General features: G+C 43.0%; 2 protein-coding genes across 2 annotated transcripts in view; one reads left to right on the top strand and one right to left on the bottom strand.

Moving 5' to 3' along the window:
• LOC143297275 (arrestin domain-containing protein 3-like) overlaps positions 1-5,379 on the top strand; it is a 216,104-nt gene extending 210,725 nt beyond the window's left edge. The window contains exons 5-8 of the mRNA XM_076609532.1: positions 677-859; positions 1,343-1,525; positions 3,164-3,365; positions 3,829-5,379. Coding sequence (XP_076465647.1) covers positions 677-859; positions 1,343-1,525; positions 3,164-3,365; positions 3,829-3,998 — 738 coding nt within the window. The 3' untranslated portion in view covers positions 3,999-5,379. The remainder of the gene's footprint in view (positions 1-676; positions 860-1,342; positions 1,526-3,163; positions 3,366-3,828) is intronic.
• The window catches only part of LOC143297063 (acid-sensing ion channel 3-like), a 28,406-nt gene continuing 14,923 nt past the window's right edge, over positions 4,018-17,500 (bottom strand). Inside the window, exons 7-8 of the mRNA XM_076609235.1 lie at positions 16,158-16,359; positions 4,018-4,133 (exon numbers count right to left, since the gene is read on the bottom strand). Coding sequence (XP_076465350.1) covers positions 4,018-4,133; positions 16,158-16,359 — 318 coding nt within the window. The remainder of the gene's footprint in view (positions 4,134-16,157; positions 16,360-17,500) is intronic.

Below are 17,500 nucleotides of genomic sequence, written 5' to 3'. Positions count from 1 at the left end.
TGTTTTAGAATGTCCCAAAATGCTGTACTCAGAAATAAATTGATACCAAATAAATATAAATCACATATGTCGATGTTCGGTTTATGCAGTTTATTCAGTGCTGGGAAGAAAACACAACTTAATCTAAGTAAATTCATAAAAGTTGGAAAGGGTGTGTAACTTTTGTTACATCTAAAACAAGCTTGTCAGTATGTTTAAGTTTGATTTGTTTTGTTGCGTGTGTGTGCGTGCGTGCGTGGGTGTGCGTTTTTGCGTATTTCAGGAGACATCGTTGGACAAAGTTGTGTTTCAGTGAGTTTTGTTATTGTATCCTCCGCACCCCAAAAGGGGCAAAAGGATTAAATTTCTTTGAATTTTTCTTTGAAAAAAAGGTTGAATGAATGGACAGCAGTGTCACACACACACACACACACACACACACACACACACACACACACACACACACACACACACACACACACACACATATATATATTTATATATATTTTAACATTAAAGATTAAAGGTCCCGTTGCCTTTAACGACCATCGGGATAGTGACAAATGGAGACGCACATGAGCACCCGGTTCTCGCTGAGAATAACGGGGGGAATCTCCACGAAAATCAGACGAAGTTGTCTGCAAACCCTCCTTAATGTCTCTTTGTCTCTCTGTGTGTCTGTGTTGTTCCCACACAGTGCAGCGTCCAATCGCGGAAGGCCAAACGTCTGTGCTGTCTGTGCTGCCGGTCAGGGCCGGTCAGTGCTCTCCTGGCTCTCGGTCAGCGAGGCTTCGTGCCAGGGGAGACCATCCACATCAACGGGGAGATCATCAACTCCTCACGGCGCAAGATGGCCGGCTCCTCGGTGGAACTGCTCATGGTGACTTGTTTTTTTGCTGTTCAGTTCTTTTCGTGTTTTGGTGTGTGTGTGTGCCTGTGTGTGTGTGTGTGTGTGTGTGTGTGTGTGTGTGTGCCTGTGTGTGTGTGTGTGTGTGTGTGTGTGTGTGTGTGTTCATGGTGACTCGTTCATTCTTTTGATTTGGGTTGGTTTTGTGTGTGAGTGTTGTGTGTGCGTCCATGCGTGTGTGTGAGTGTGAGTGAATAAGTAAAGTGTGTGTGTGTGTGTGTGTGTGTGCGCGTGTGCGCATGCGTTCGTGCATGCGCATGTGTGTGTGTAGTAGTAGCAGCAGTAGAAGTAGTGTGTTTCCTTGGTGTGTGTATGAGAGAGAGAGAGAGAGAGAGAGGGGGGATGGTGTTGTTGCCGCTGTTATTGTTTTTCTTGCTGCTGTTGTTGTTGCTTTTGCTGTTGCTGTTGCTCTTGTCACCCAATAACGACGATCGATGCCACGACCTTGTGTGACAGACGGTGATGTACCACACGCCCACCAAGTCGCGCGCCATGACGCAGCAGGTCATCAAGGTCAAACGAGGACCCATCCCGGCTGGGGTCACGGACCACTGGGAGGAGGAGAAGATGGTCATCCCCCCTCTCCCGCCCTCCCGCCTCAACGGCTGCAGCATCATCGACGTCAAATACACACTGGAGGCATGTATGCTGTGCATGATAGTCGGTCGTCAGTCGTGTCCGACTTGGGCCATCAGAAAGGCAGCACAGGAGGCAGCTGCTGGTTTTTTTGTTATTATTATTATTATTTTTTTTTTTTTTAATCACAACAGATTTCTATGTGTGAAATTCGGGCTGCACTCCCCAGGGAGAGCGCGTCGCTATACTACAGCGCCACCAATTTTTTTGGTAATTTTTCCTGCGTGCAGTTTTATTTGTTTTTCCTATCAAAGTGGATTTTTCTACAGAATTTTGCCAGGAACAACCCTTTTGTTGCCGTGGGTTCTTTTACGTGCGCTGAGTGCATGCTGCACACGGGACCTCAGTTTATCGTCTCATCCGAATGACTAGCGTCCAGACCACCACTCAAGGTCTAGTGGAGGGGGAGAAAATATCGAACCAGAGCGCTCAGATTCTCTCGCTTCCTAGGCGGACGCGTTACCTCTAGGCCATCACTCCATCTTATTTAGTGGAGAGTGTCTTGCGCAAGTTACATCCCCAGTCTCTCGGCCATGAGGGTTTTAGGACAGTCGGCGTTGGGAAGGTTCCCAAAGGCTGCAGCACGAAGAGCCAGTGCAAGGTTGCCTACAAGTTTTAAAGCCACTCCACAAAAGACTAAGCTGTAAATGACTTCCCGCTGCAGTGGAAAACCCATTGATCATAGATACAGCTCTGACTTCGTTTTTGGTCCATCTGTTGGTGTAAGTTTGCTTGTAGGCGTTGCAGGTCCTCAGTTGTACCGCGTGTGTTTTGCGCGTGAAGTTGCATGTCTGTCTTAGAGCTGTTGGTGGCGCTACTGATACGCGAGGGCTTTTGAAGAAGTTCGGAGATGTGACGTAACTTTTCAAGTGACGAAAGAAATAATTATGTCGCGTCATTTTATAGCTTCTTTCGTCGTAACATGCACACTGATTTTCAAGAACATCCGGAGGTTGAATTTTGAAACCCCGTTTCATTCGTTGTTACACATACGTGTAGAAGTCAGGTGTGAAAAGCGTGTTGATTCATTTATTTCATCATCATCATCATGTCATCAAAACCACCACCACCACCACCGTCATCATCATCATCGTCATCATCAGCTATTAATTATTGATTGAATTGATTTTTGTTGTTGATGTTGTTTTCATTACAGTCATCATCAACGTCGTCGTCGTCATCATCATCATCATTATTATAATCGATGATGATCATCATCGTCATTACTATCATCATTATCATCATCATTCTTATCATTACTATGATCATTATTATTATTTTTGATGATGATGATAATCTATGATCGTCATTACTATCATCATTATCATCATCATTCTTATCATTACTATGATCATTATTATTATTTTTGATGATGATGATGATGATAATCTATGATGATCATCATCGTCATTACTATCATCATTCTTATCATTACTATGATCATTATTATTATTGATGATGATGATGATGATAATCTATGATGATCATCATCGTCATTACTGTCATCATTATCATTATCATTCTTATCATTACTATGATCATCATTATTATTATTGATGATGATGATGATAATCATCATTACCATCATCATCATCATCATCATCACCATCACCATTACGCTCCATTGCCCTATGCCACCAGCTCCGTGTGGACCCAGTGGGGCCGGCCTTCGAGCTGCACGTGCCGGTGGAAGTGATCGTGGGTACCGTGCCCCTGCATGCCGTCGTGCAGCGCTACCTGGCGGCACACCACATCCCTCCTCCCTCCCCCCAGCCCCCGGTCTACGCCCAGCCCCCGGCATCCTCGGCGGCGGAGGCCCGGCCACCGCCTTCGTATTTTTTAAGTAGGTTGTTTGTGGTGTGTGTGTGTGTGTGTGTGTGTGTGTGTGTGTGTGTGTGTATGTGTGTGTGTGTGTGTGTGTGTGTGTGTGTGTGTGTGTGTGCGTGCGTGCGTATGTTTTGTGTGTGTGTGTGTATGAGAGAGAGAGAGAGAGAGAATTCTTAATGATGGCTGTAAAAAACTAAGGGACCTTTTTATCTTATATTTTTATCTTATTTTATTTTCATTTTGTTTTATTATATTTTATTTCATTTTGTTTTATTTTATTTTATTGTCGAATGTTATTTTCGGTTTCACTGTACGGGATGGATGTTTTCAGTGCAATCATCATTCTCCTCCTACTCGACGTTTTTTTTTTTTTTTTTTTTTACACACAGTAGAATCGGGTTTTCCCGATGTAAACAAATGACTTACTTTTTTTTTTCTTCTCCCTGACCCGCGTCTCTTCTTGCCCCTTCATGCTGCAGCGCCCAGGTTCGCCAGCTACGTGTTCGGCCACGCGCGCGCCCAGGACGAGGAGGACGACGAGAACACGCGCGGCGAGAGCCACTTCACGCCCTGCTACGTCTACTACACCTGGCAGGCCACCGAGCTGCAGGTCCGCAGGCACCAGCAAGGGGTCCGTTTCACAGCCTGACCTTGACCTCAGTTTGACCTCACGTGACCTTGACCTCACATGACCTTGGTCTGACCTTGACCTGGTCTTGACCTCGCCTCACCTCGTCTCTTCTCCTATTCCTCCGCATGCAGTTGCTACTGGTAACCACAGACCCTGTGAATCATTGTAGGGTCTTTGCTCACAGCGTCAGGTGGGCCGGCTGACGGGCGTGTAGGCTGCTGTTGGCGGTTGATGTGACGTGTACTGTTGGCCGGTTTGTGTGTTAGGTTTGCTAGTTGACATGTAAGATTGGCCGGTTGATGTGTAAGGTTGGCCGGTTAATTTGTGAGGATGGTCGGTTGGTTGGCGTGTGAGGTTGGGCAATTGATGACGTGTAAGTTTGGCTGGCTGACGTGTAATGGCCGGTTGACGACGTGTAGGGTAGGCCCATATATGTGACGTGCGATGTTGGTCGGTTGACGTGACGCACGTGAATAAATTTGGCCGGCAGAGGACGTATGAAGTTGGCCAGGAACTTACAGCAGATTGGCCAGTCAGTCTGAGGTGCAGGGTTGGGCGTTTGACGACGTGTATGTAAAATGTTGACTTTTGAGGCTGGCTTGTTGACGTGAAAGGTCTGGCCGGTGGATGTGCTTTGGCACACAGGTCCCTGGGATCGGCTGTACCCTCTGGGTGTGTGAAGTGAAAGTGGCTTCGTGCTTTTTTTTTTCCTGAGGAGTCGTAAGCTTACAGTTGGGCCAACAGCAAAGCAAGAGCTGCGTGATAATTGGTTTCTTAACTGCGATGTGAATCCATTCACAGCTTATTCTTGTAAGTGAAGGCTTATGACTCTCAAACTAGGAGGAACATTGCACGGTAGCCATGGGGACAAGTTAGCCTTTCATGGAACATCCCCAACGCCGAGTGTTCTAAAGCCCTCTTGGCCGAGAGAGTGGGGATGTAACTGGGGCAAGACACTCTCCACTGTAATCAAACTCTAGCCCGGATACTCGGGGGACGGAAGTTGCCTCCTCTGCTGCTCTGATGTTTATAGGCGGACACGGCTGACTATATGATACATAGAAATTGAAGGTTAACGCGTTTCTGGCGGGTTTGATGCTTGATACTGGGCACTTGAGGAGGGCAGGTGATGGTGAGACGATGATGGTGACTGTGTGAAATGATCGGCACGTGAGACCCGTCACGGTGGCAGTGTGACACACATGAGACAGATCTTGTGGTGTTTGTATCTGAACGGTGTTTGTGGCAGGTGGAACTTGTGTTGGACAGAGACAACGTCGTGCTGATGATTTATTTTATCTTTATATTTTTATCTCCCCTCCCATCCCCCCTACCCCACCCCAGCTGTTACGACAACGAAGCAGTGTTGTAGAGACGATGGAGAACATTGTGGAAAATGTGTGTGTGTGCGTGTGTGTGTGTGTGTTACGTGTGTGTGTGTGTGTGTGTGTGTGTGTGTGTGTGTGTTACTGGTGGTGAATCTTCTTTTTCTTGAAACTGTTGAATAGTGCTGTGTTGTGAGCCGACAAAGGCGTCAAAGGTCTAGTCAGAGATAAAGACGCAAAAGTATACTCCGTCAGTAAAACGTTCTGTACCTGTCGATTTGAGTAGATACCAAGTGACGTCAGATCGGATACCTGTGGACAAAGGGGGGAACAGGTGTATGTGTGTGTGTGTGTGTGTGTATGTTTGTGCGCGCGTGCGCACGTATTATGCGTGTATAGTGTGTGTGCTTGTGTGTGTATGTGTGTGTCTGTGTGAGTGTCTGTGTGCAAGCGCGTACTTGTAAGTGTGTGCATTTCTTTTTTGTTATCACGACCAGATGCTGGTATACAATAGGATAATGTACTGCACGACGCACCGTCATGGTTGACTTCATAAGACGTCAGATTCATTCATTCATTCATTCGATCAGTCCGTCATTCGATCATTTGTTCATTCATGTGTCGTTGTTCATAGCCCAGCCGACCTCCAGGAACGCGGCAGGGGATGTAAACAGTATGGTGGAATGTTAAAGAGGGGTCGGAAGGAGAGAAAGACTAACTGTTGCCTGTTGAGCAATATAGTGCGATACTTTCAGTTTAACATCTTTTATTTCCATTTGTGACAACGCATGGGTGATTTTGCATGATTACACACACAGGACCGGAACAAAGGACAAATAAATTTGACTTGAGAAATACATAAACTTATGAATGAATGAGAATTCAAGGGGAAAAACTAAGGAACGAAATGGAAAATGCACGATGAATGAGTCTCTCTCGCTCCTTCTCATTCGTTTTGTACTTCTTCGTCGGCTTCATGGTCATGACCTGCTTCTTCTTCTTCTTCTTCTTCATAACCATCATTATCATCATCATCATCTTCTTCTTCATAATCATCATCATTATCTTCTTCTTCTTCGTCTGCACCTCCTTCTCCTGTTGAAAGATATGGATCTCTGTCTTTATCTTTTACATCAGTATTCTCACATTGATCAGCTACATAATATCTCGCAAGTGCCGAAACTATTCAGGACGGACAAGAGCGGCAGAATTAGTACGATTTGACACAACTCCTCATAAACCAGATTTTTGGGGAACGCAGTTACATTAGATAACGAAACCGTTCATTAAATTATGGGTTTTAAACCTGTGATTTTTTTCCCCCTGAAGCGTTTCAGGGAATAAGGTTCGAACCTACGAAATACCAGTCGGGTCCGTAGTTCTAACCACTTCGCCATGGCAGCTGGATTTGTGAGGTCTTTGCTTGAGGGATGGGGGAAAGAATGGATGGAAGGGGTGGTTGGGGAGGGGGAAGCGGATTTTAACCGTCACCTGCTTAGAGTTGAATGTTTTATGACTGTAGAAAACTCGCAAGGCGAGTTTCGTACTTAAAGTGTTCGGGTCTCCGGGAACGTGTCTGTAAGCCACTGACAAACGTAACAGGTGTCTGTGTCTCTCGGGCCTGATGGGCGAAGGGATACGTCATGAAAGGTGCCCCTAGAGTGCGTGCGTGCCTGCCGTGGAAAGTTTGAATCAGAATAGATGTGCATAGCCTCGTTACTGTCATCCTCCTTTTCCTCGTCAGTCATCGCCTGGGGGTTGGGGGGGGGGTAGGGAGGGGGGGGAGTTATGTCCATGCTTTGTGAGAAAGTAGGCTACGAAGACGGGTTTTTTAAAAAAATAAACAAAAGGAGGGTGGGTGGCTTTTGACTGTGATGGCAGAGGGAGGGGAAGAGAGAGAGCGGGAGCCGGGGAGGGAGAGAGAGGAGGAGAAGAGAGAGGGAGATGGTGGGAGAGAGAGAGAGATGGAGGGGAAAAAGAAAGAGAGGGATAGGGAAGGAAGGAGAGAGAGGTGAGGGTGGAAGTGAGGGCGAATTAAAGGATTCTGTGGAGTTATGAAGCCACCTTTAGACCAGGATATTTTAAGATGCTGAGAAACGGGCTGGGGCACACACACACACACACACACACACACACACACACACACAGAGAGAGATGGATGGATGGTTTATTCATATAAGGCCATTGCCCCTCATGAATGGGGTAAACAGTGTACAATAATATAGTATCTGCATTTGACTAATAATCATAATCTTAATCCTAATGAGTTCAGCAATCATGAAGTCATTACCGATCGCAACTGGAATGCCTTGTATAGATAAATTGAAAATTTCCTTACAATCCTTTCATTACAAGAAGCCATAAGTAAGCTTAACCGTAGTTGACTTGGATACCTATAGAATTTTGATGGAATATACCGTGTTCTCACATCAGTCAATACTGGACAATATAAAACAAAATGCAACTCATCTTCTTTTCCAGTTTTGCATAATGGACAAACTAAATCTTTTTCGATATGCTTACTATAACGTAATCGATGTTGAGCAATTACAGAGATACCAAATCTAAATTTAGTCATGACAAATTTCAAATGTCTATCTAAATCCATTCGCAGGTACAATTTAATATCATGAACAGTACAAAACGTTCGATATATTTCAAATCTATCGCTACTTTTAATATGATAGTCCCACTCTTGCCATCTGCATACAATTAATCTGTCTTTAAACACATTTATAAACGATCTAACATCTTGAACCCCTTGATTTTCCCATACATATCTAAAACCAAACTGAAACAATTTACAACGGACATTCGAAACCCAATTTCTCTTATTTCTTGCATCTAGGTCAAGTAACATTCTATAAGCTCTACGTGGCAACCTATATTCCTCCAACCTAGTTAATTTCAGCCAGTAACGGATACAGTGTATAATACAGTTTATGTAAATAGGATATCTGTTGGTTTCGCCATAAATTAAATCACGGGGCGTTCGTGTGTCAACCCCTAAAAATTTCTCCAGAGCAAATAAGTGAACTTTTTCACATTGACGGCATGCATCGTCAAGGCCCCATAGTTCTGAACCATACTGAACAATTGGCTGAATTTGATAATCAAACAGTCTCAATAATAAATCTAAGTTCTTATTTTTTAGTACATTAAGTTTTTTCATTATACCCAGTGAAGCATTCTTTGCTTTACTCGTAAGATCATCACATGCTGCTGTGAAACTAAGTCTAGTAGAGAAGATTATACCTAAATATTTATAAGCATTTACAACAGGCATCACAGAGTTATTGAATGTCCACCTTTCTCTTTGTGCTAGATAACCACCTTTCCTAAACACAATTATATTGCTTTTATTCAAATTAACTTTTAGATCAAGGGAAAAAGCTGCCCGCTGTAAGCTATTCAATTGTTTGCAATCCTACTATAGTTTCTATAACAGTGCAAGATAATCTGCTAATAGCAAAATAAAAAGTTCAAAATAATCAGTTGTAAACAGAGCGCCATGTTTGCCATTTTCAATAACTTCTACTGCTAGTTCGTTTATAAAAAGAGAAAACAAAATTGGGCTACACACGTCACCCTGCTTTACACCATATGTACACTTAATATAATCAGTCAGTTTAAACCCGCACCGTATTTTAACTTTAACATTATTGTACACACTTTTAATACAGTTATATAACTTACCTTTTATTCCCTTTTTTGCTAATACTGCCCAAAGAATCTTCCTGTTAATAGAATCGAAAGCTTTCTCGAAATCAATAAAAGCAACATATAACTTCCTGTTCAAAGAGAACTGTTTTTGTACCACAGCCAACAAAGTAAACATATGATCAATCGTTGAATAATTTCTTTTGAATCCGGCTTGATGTTCACCAGTTATGTTGTTTTCTTCAGCCCACTCTTGTAAACGTTGGTTAATGACTGTACTGTAAATTTTACTGCTAACATTTAAAGTAATACCTCTGTAATTATTAGGGTCGTTGACATCACCCTTTTTGTACAAAGGAAGCACAATACCTACCGTCCAGCTTTCTGGAAAAATACCTTTTTGAAATAAAGCATTAAACAATACAACCAAAAAAAGTCTATAATATGATCACTTGCTTGTTTTAATAGTTCACCAATAATCCCATCTGGGTCAGCAGCTTTCCTGTTTTTTTATTTTCCTAAATGCGATCAGAATTTCTTCTCTGGACGAATACACACAGAGAGAGAGAGAGAGAGAGGACACAGGTGAATGCCAAGGAGGAAAAAGAAAAGACAGAAAGACAAGTGAGGCAGCCTGTCAAGACAAACAAAAGAGGTACAAAAGTCGGGCACCATCAGTCAGAACGAAGAGAGTAAATAAATAACGCTGACGGCATCTTTATGCGTGTACCAAACGCTAGACCAATACAGTGTTTCCTCCACCCGACTCTGTTGCACCCATAATTACCGACAGCACCCTAAGGAGCAAACTTGCGAAAATAAAACAATGCACCTATCTTCGTAGCCTGTTTTTAAGGGAGAGACAGAGAGAGGGATTGAGGGAGAGATGTAACACAAAAGAGATCCAACTGTGAGAGAGAGAGAGAGATGTAACACGAAAGGGATTCAACTGTGTGAGAGACAGAGACATAAGGAGAGAGAGATGTAACACAGAAGAGATTCAACTGTGAGAGAGACAGACAGAGATAGAGATGTAACACGGAAGGGATTCAACTGTGAGGGAGAAACATACAGAGAGTGGGGGGGGGGGGGTGGGAGAGATGTAACACAAAAGGAATTCAACTGTGTGTGTGTGTGAGAGAGAGAGAGAGAGAGAGAGAGAGAGAGAGAGAGAGATTCCTCCTTTCATAATCATTACACGCATGCCTCAAAGTGCACACTTTACGTAAACACGATGTTTTCGATTCAGCCTCCTTTGTTTACGTGGCTGTAGGTAAGTCAGCAGGTGTGGTCACCTGTGTCACGTGTTGTTTGTTGTACCTGTCGAATGAACTCTGCCTGCGTCATAGGCTTGTTTTAGTAGTAGTGGTAGTAGTTGTAGTAGTAGTGATGGTAGCAATACTAGTAATCATGATGATGATTATTACTATCATTATCATTGTAGTTGTTGTCATCATCACCATCATTATTATCATCATCATTATTGCCTCTGCCGAGGGGAGGAATACCTCTATTTTCACTCCGGTTTATATGTATGTTTGTTTTTTTGTTTTGTGTGTGTGTGTGTGTGTGTGTGTTGTTGTTGTTGTTTTTGTTTTGTTGTTGTTGTTGTTTTTGTTTGTTTGTTTGTTGTTGTTGTGGTTTTGTTTTTGTTTTGTTTTTTTAGCAGAGAGGTACGCAAGAGATTATGGACGAATATTTTTCTACGGGCCAATGCATGATAGAGTTTAGTTAATCAATGTTTAAAAGGTTTCTTCGCCGTTGTGAGGAGCTGACAGTGTCAGTATGGTACCTCGTGAAAACATGGGAAGACTTACTTGGGGAAGTTTGTGGAGTGATGGATCACCAGTAAGCGACGATAATCGAATGATTTTGAATGGCAATCCTTTTCTATTATCCACGAGAAATGGGAGAGTTTGTTGACTGGGGAAATTAGACTATTATGGATGGCGTATGTGTAGGGAAAAAAATGAGTAAAGGGAGGGAGAGAAAAAGTCGAAGGACAGATAGAAAAGGTGAAAAATCTGGAGAGGAAAAGAATAGAGAAGCAGACATTACACACACACACACACACACACACACACACACACACACACACAGATATATATATATATATATATATATATGGACAGAGAGAGAGAGAGATAGAAATATATATAATATATATATATATATATATACAAAGAAAGAGAGAGAGAAGAAAGAGGAAGGCTTGTGATGCCCCCTCCACCCCCCACCCCCAAAGAAAAAAGGAACGTTTATGATGCTTACTTTGTCATTATTCTGTTGAAAAACTTCCTGACTAAATGCGTTGGGTTATGCTGCTGGTCAGGCATCTGCCTAGTAGGTAGCCCGTATGGATTTGCCCGAAGGCAGTGACGCCTCGGTGAGAAACAGAAAATGAAACTGTTTTTAACCCTGATTTGGCCCCCTATGGTCAGCTATAGCGATAAGAACCAGTGAAGAACATGTTCATGAATATTACATTATGGTACGCGTGCCTCAAGAATCATCCGGTTATACTAAACCGGACCACGTGTGTATTGTCCATCATCATAGACATCAGATACATCAGCGTCATTGTCGCTATCATCATCATCACCATCATCACTAACATCGTCGTCGCCGTCATCATCATCGTATTCATGTTCGTTGTCATATAAATCATCATTATGTGTCCACGCATAAAATGCATTTCATGGTTACATACACCACCTTGCACTATGACACAGACACTCACCTGTAATCAGCGATCATCATTTCATCATCTTCGTCATCATATAAATCATCAATATGAGTCCATGCATAAAATGCATTTCATGGTTACATACACCACTTTGCACTATGACTCAGACACTCACCTGTACTCAGCGATCACCATTTCATCATCTTCGTCATCATTATGAGTCCACTCACCTGTACTCAGCTATTTGTATCACCTAATGGTTAGCCAGCTGAAGAAATACAACGTTGACACATGATGTTTATATGCATGATATTAAGTAAGGGTTATTCACACAGCACCGTACATGATTTTTCAGTCATGAGGGATTCGGAATGATCAGTGGACCACATCAGTTTGCAGTGTATGGAAGGAATTTTTGTTTAATGTCCCGTCACACATATCGGTGATTGAAGACATTTTGTAAAAGTATTTATGAATACATCTGAGTATTATCGGTTAGAAGGGGTGGGAGATGTGGATGAATGGAGGGTTTGGGGAAACTGGGCAAATGAGGGTAAAAATGTGGGTGAAATTTGAAAGAAAAACAAACAACAAACAAACAAACAAACAAACAAAAAAACCCTCTAAATACAGTTACAGGAAATTACTTAAAGGACTTCGTAAAAGAGAAGTCGTTAAACTGACAAGCGAAACAACTGATAATGAATGCAAAAAGTCAAAAACATCAACGTTCTCAGTCACTTGTGAAGACACACTTTCGTGTACAAAAGGCTTCATCAAGCTACAGTGAAAAATTATATGCTCAATTGTCAGGTTATTAAAGCATATACACTTGACATTAGAACAATACTTGGTCCGTAATGAATTTGATAATAGTCTGAGAGCTAAGCTCAGAATTGGTCTGCGAATCGGACCAAAGTGCAGTGTATTCACAGTCACCGAACAGTGTGTGCACCCGATCCAGCAAAAAGCTTCAGATGAACGTGGAGTAACAGCCGGTGACAGAACAGAACGCCATATGTAAACATGTTTCACGTGTAACGGTGTGGGGCTGTGCGGGTAACATTGCCACATTACTCGGTAAAATACTCCAATTACTCTGAAAAATACTCCAATCATGTGTATATGGTGATCGCGTACTCTTGGAACGGTGTCTGGCTGGCGTTTTTACATGAGTAAACAGTTCAGGAACACCAGTAGAACGGTATTTGCCAGCTTTTTTTTTTTTTTAAATATTGCAGTCTGTGAATATTCCCTTGAACGGTAATCTGGCAATGGATTGTATAGCTCACGCTGTGGTGATGTGCACGGTGGATGATTGATAAGTGACTGGTCAATACGATAAATCGCAACACCTGATATCAATGCAGTTGGAAGCTCCTGTGAAACAATCGAATATATACGTGTTTGAGGGAATAGCAGAGTCCTTTCCCTGATAATTTGTGAAAGGTGATCTTATAATGATTTTTTTCATGAAAGCACGTAAAACTGTCATTTTGCACATGCTTGGTTTATACGATGTTTACACAACCTTTCATACCATAATAACACTATATCGATATTGTGTGCATTTTTAAAACACGACGAGTGTATTCAAACGAGTATGTGTTGTTTATGAAAAAAAAAGAAGTTGTTTTACAATGGACCACGTTTAGCATCATTCTGGCAAATAAAATCAAAATGCATACCCTGCACATGTTCCCCTCCACGTCTCTGTCTGTCTCTCTGTCTCTCTCTCTCGTTGTGTGTGTGCATTCAGATATATTGGCGTGTGTATTACCTGTGTGGTTCAAGTTGGCTAACACACACACACACACACACACACACACACACACACACACGCTCACTCACACACACACACACACACACACACACACACACACACACACATATATATATATATATAAATATATACATGCACGCTCGCCTGCGCGCGCGCGCGCGCGCGCACACACACACACACACACACACACACACACACTTTGTGGCACAAATCATCAACGGCAGAAGCCAAGGGACAGAACTTTGTAAGGCGATATCAACACGATTGTTTTTATGCATTACTTCTCCTGTTTCTCTCTCTGTCTCTCTCTCTCATTTTCTCGAGAAGAGTACGTGTGTGTGGAAGGGAGCGGAGGGGGGTGTGGGTGTTTGTGCGTGCCAACTGGTGTATCACACACACGAAGAGCATCAATTTTGCACGCACGCACGCACGCACACACACACACAATCACACACACACACACAGATTGTCTTCCTTTTCTCTTTCTTTTCTTTATTACAGTCACATTTCCAACAAATTGGATAGGAATCAAATAACAAAGAAACACGAATGTCTCTTTGATACGTGTTTCTTAAGCTGCACAATAACAAATGAAAAAGAAGAAAATCCAGCAACAGCGAACTATCTCTCAACAAAGAATGATTAAAATAAATAAATGAGTCACTCGCATCGTCATCTCAACATTTCCCCACAGCATCTGTTTGTGTTGTTGTTGTTTTTTGCTCTTTCTTAAAGTATGAACATTCATAATGAATGTTTGAAAACATCCTTTTTCTGGTGTTGTAAATGCCATTGTCTCCACAGTCAATTTTTGTTTCTTCTCGTGCACGTAACAGTTCAGTTCAGTTCAGTTACACAAGGAGGCGTCACATCGTCATGCACTTAACAGCTGAGTTGCATTTAAAAAAAATTAAAGCACGAATTCTTCATCGAAGCGGTTGTTTAAAAAAAATCGTAAAATAAAATTAAATGAAAACAAAAACAAAAAAAAAGATAGATAAATGAAACTGAACTAAAAAAAAACACACACACACAGCGCGCGCGCGCGCGCGCACACACACACACACACACACACACACACACACACACACACACACACACAGCGAAAGGAAGAAGAACGGAGCGCGCAGACATACGCATAACGTAAAATTTAATGTGAATAAAGGCATGTACAAATCAACTGTAACTCTTTCGGAATCTACAGTCTGCGAAGTTCCTTCTGGTGCTAAGCCACTCCAGACGCTGTTCTCAAAAGAGCTGAGTTTGAATGACCATGGCGTTACCACACGTTAACTCACGAGATAAAGCGTTGCCAACCAAGTTCTTTCTTGAAGGAAACCGAAGTTTGCTTGTTTGTTTGTTTGCTTTTCATGTTCGTTTTATAATCCTAGTTACTGTACGAACTGTTCCATTCATACATTCACATATCAGATTTTTTTTTTTTTTAAAGATCATGATATGACCTCACTAGATAAAGCATTATCAACCAAGTTCTTCCTTGAAAGAAACTGAAGTTGTTGGGTTTGTTTTTTTTGGGGGGTTTTTTTTTTGGTTGGTTGGTTGTTGAGTTTTGGGTGGGTTTTTTTTTGTTTGTTTGGGGTTTTTGTTTTTTTGTTTTGTTTTTGGGGGAGGTTGTTTTGTTTTTATGTATCTCAATCAGCGTTCTAACATACATAGCTACAATCACATGTATGATATGACAGTTCTCATGGTCGACTTCTCATTGCAACGACTCTTGTTACAGTGTAAGTTTTTTCCTGGCGTTGTCAGGTTTGTCATCATTATGATTTCGGTATTATCACCTCAGGGTTCTGGTTCTGTGAATCATGGATAGGAAAGTCAGTTTGAGTCCCGTGTGTGTTACATTTCTGTCTCTCTTTGTCTGTCTGTCTGTCTGTCTGTCTGTCTGTCTCTCTCTCTCTCTCTCTCTCTCTCTCTCTCCCCTCTCTGTCTGTCTGTCTGTCTCTCTCTCTCTCCCCTACCTCTCCCCTCTCTCTCTGTCTGTCTGTCTGTCTGTCTGTCTCTCTCTCATACCCCCTCTCTCTCTGTCAGTTGATTACACTGTGTGTTACATCTCTCTGACACTTTCTCTTTCTCTCTCTATGTCTCATTCTCTCGAGAAGGGTACGTGTGTGTGTGTGTGTGTGTGTGTGTGTGTGTGTGGATTGTGTGTATGGGGTGGGTGTTTGTGTGTGCACACCACTGTATCGCCACGCGCTGAGAACATCATCCTCCCTTCCTCCATCCTTGCGCTCCCAACATCATCGTCATCATCATCTTCTTCTTCAACCTTTTACCCCTCCCATCCCATGTCTCCTCATCCCCTCCTCCTCATAATCAATTTGACCTTTTATCCATCACACTGTCTCCACCTTCCTTCTCTTCCTCCTCCCCATCATCATTGTCATCATCATCATCAACATCATCATCAACCTTTCACCCCTCCCACACCCTGTCTGCTACTCCTCTTCCTCCTCCTCCTCCTCATCATCATCACCATCGTCGTCGGCGTCGTCAACATCATCATCATCATCGTCGTCGTCGTCATCATTATCCTCCTCCTCCTCCTTCTCATCATCATCATCGTCGTCATCGTCATCATTATCATCATCCTTCTCCTCCTCTTCTTCCCCCTCCTCCTCCTCCTCATCATCATCATTAACCTTTCATCCCTCCAACACCCTGTCTCCTCCGTCCCTCCCCAGCGTCACCACCACCACCACCGCCGCCGCCGCCGCCACCACCTCCTCCTCCTCCTCTTCTTTTGACGACAGCGGCCGTGGCGCCGCCACTGTTGGGCAACAGACAGAGGAAGAAGTCGACGATCTCCAGCAGGGTCAGGATGCTGGCGCCCAAAAGGAGTCCGAAGGCCCCGCCCACGTCACAGAACAGCTGCAGCAGGGTGTAGCTCAGCTGTTTCTCCACCTGGTGGGAGGGAGGGGGAGGGGCGTGGGGGGGGGGGGGGGGGGGGGATGGGATGAAGACGAATCAGAATCAGAATAACTTTGGAAGAATCGGAATCAGAATGGGTTTAGTAGAATCTGGGTAACATTGGAAGGATCAGAATAGACTTAGCCAAAAATCAGAATAACGTTGGAAGAATCGGAATCAGAAACAATCTAGCAGAATCGGAATATCATTGGAAGAATCAGAATCAAAATAACTTTATTTTCTCAGTAAGAGACGGTAAGTGTGATGATACATACTGATGCGATACTGCGAAGAATCAGCATCAATATGACCGAAGAATCAGAATCAGACTAACTTTAGAAGAATCCGAAATGAAATGAGAAGAATCAGAACCATAATATCTCTGGACTCATCATAAAAGAATTGGAATCAGAATAATTGTATTTTCTCAGTAAGAGAAGTGAACTGTGGCGAAGTCCGGAGGTACATATGATAACAAGGTTACAAGCAAACAGTAAAACCTGGAGGTAACGCGTCCGCCTAGGAAGCGAGAGAATCTGAGTGCGCTGGTTCGAATCACGGCACAGCCCCCGAAATTTTCTCCCCCTCCACTAGACCTTGAGTGGTGGTCTGGACGCTAGTCATTCGGATGGGACGATAAACCGAGGTCCCGTGTGCAGCATGCACTTAGCGCACGTAAAAGAACCCACGGCAACAAAAGGGTTGTTCCTGGCAAAATTCTGTAGAAAAATCCACTTCGATAGGAAAAACAAATAAAACTGCACACAGGAAAAATACAAAAAAATGGGTGGCGCTGTAGTATGGCGACGCGCTCTCCCTGGGGAGAGCAGCCCGAATTTCACACAGAGAAATCTGTTGTGATAAAAAGAAATACAAATACAAATACACAACAAAAACACACACAACGAAGTCATGACGAGCCAAGCCTATGCTGTGGGCAAAACTGAAGAGAGAACGCAGACAGACAGAAAGGCAGGCAGTGAAAGGCACAAAGGAAGGGAAGAAGGGAGGTAGGTAGGTGGATCAATAGTTTCAAGGAAGTAAAGCGTGACGGATCGATCTATTTAACGTGCTGCACCATATTTGCTCGAGGGAAAAAAATAACAGATTGACCTTTGCATTCACACACACGCGC

This window comes from Babylonia areolata, chromosome 22 (assembly GCF_041734735.1).
Source record: "Babylonia areolata isolate BAREFJ2019XMU chromosome 22, ASM4173473v1, whole genome shotgun sequence".
Classification (NCBI taxonomy): domain Eukaryota; kingdom Metazoa; phylum Mollusca; class Gastropoda; order Neogastropoda; family Buccinidae; genus Babylonia; species Babylonia areolata.
The sequence above is the reverse complement of the archived record's forward strand: the minus strand, read 5'-3'. Positions and strand labels throughout refer to the sequence as shown.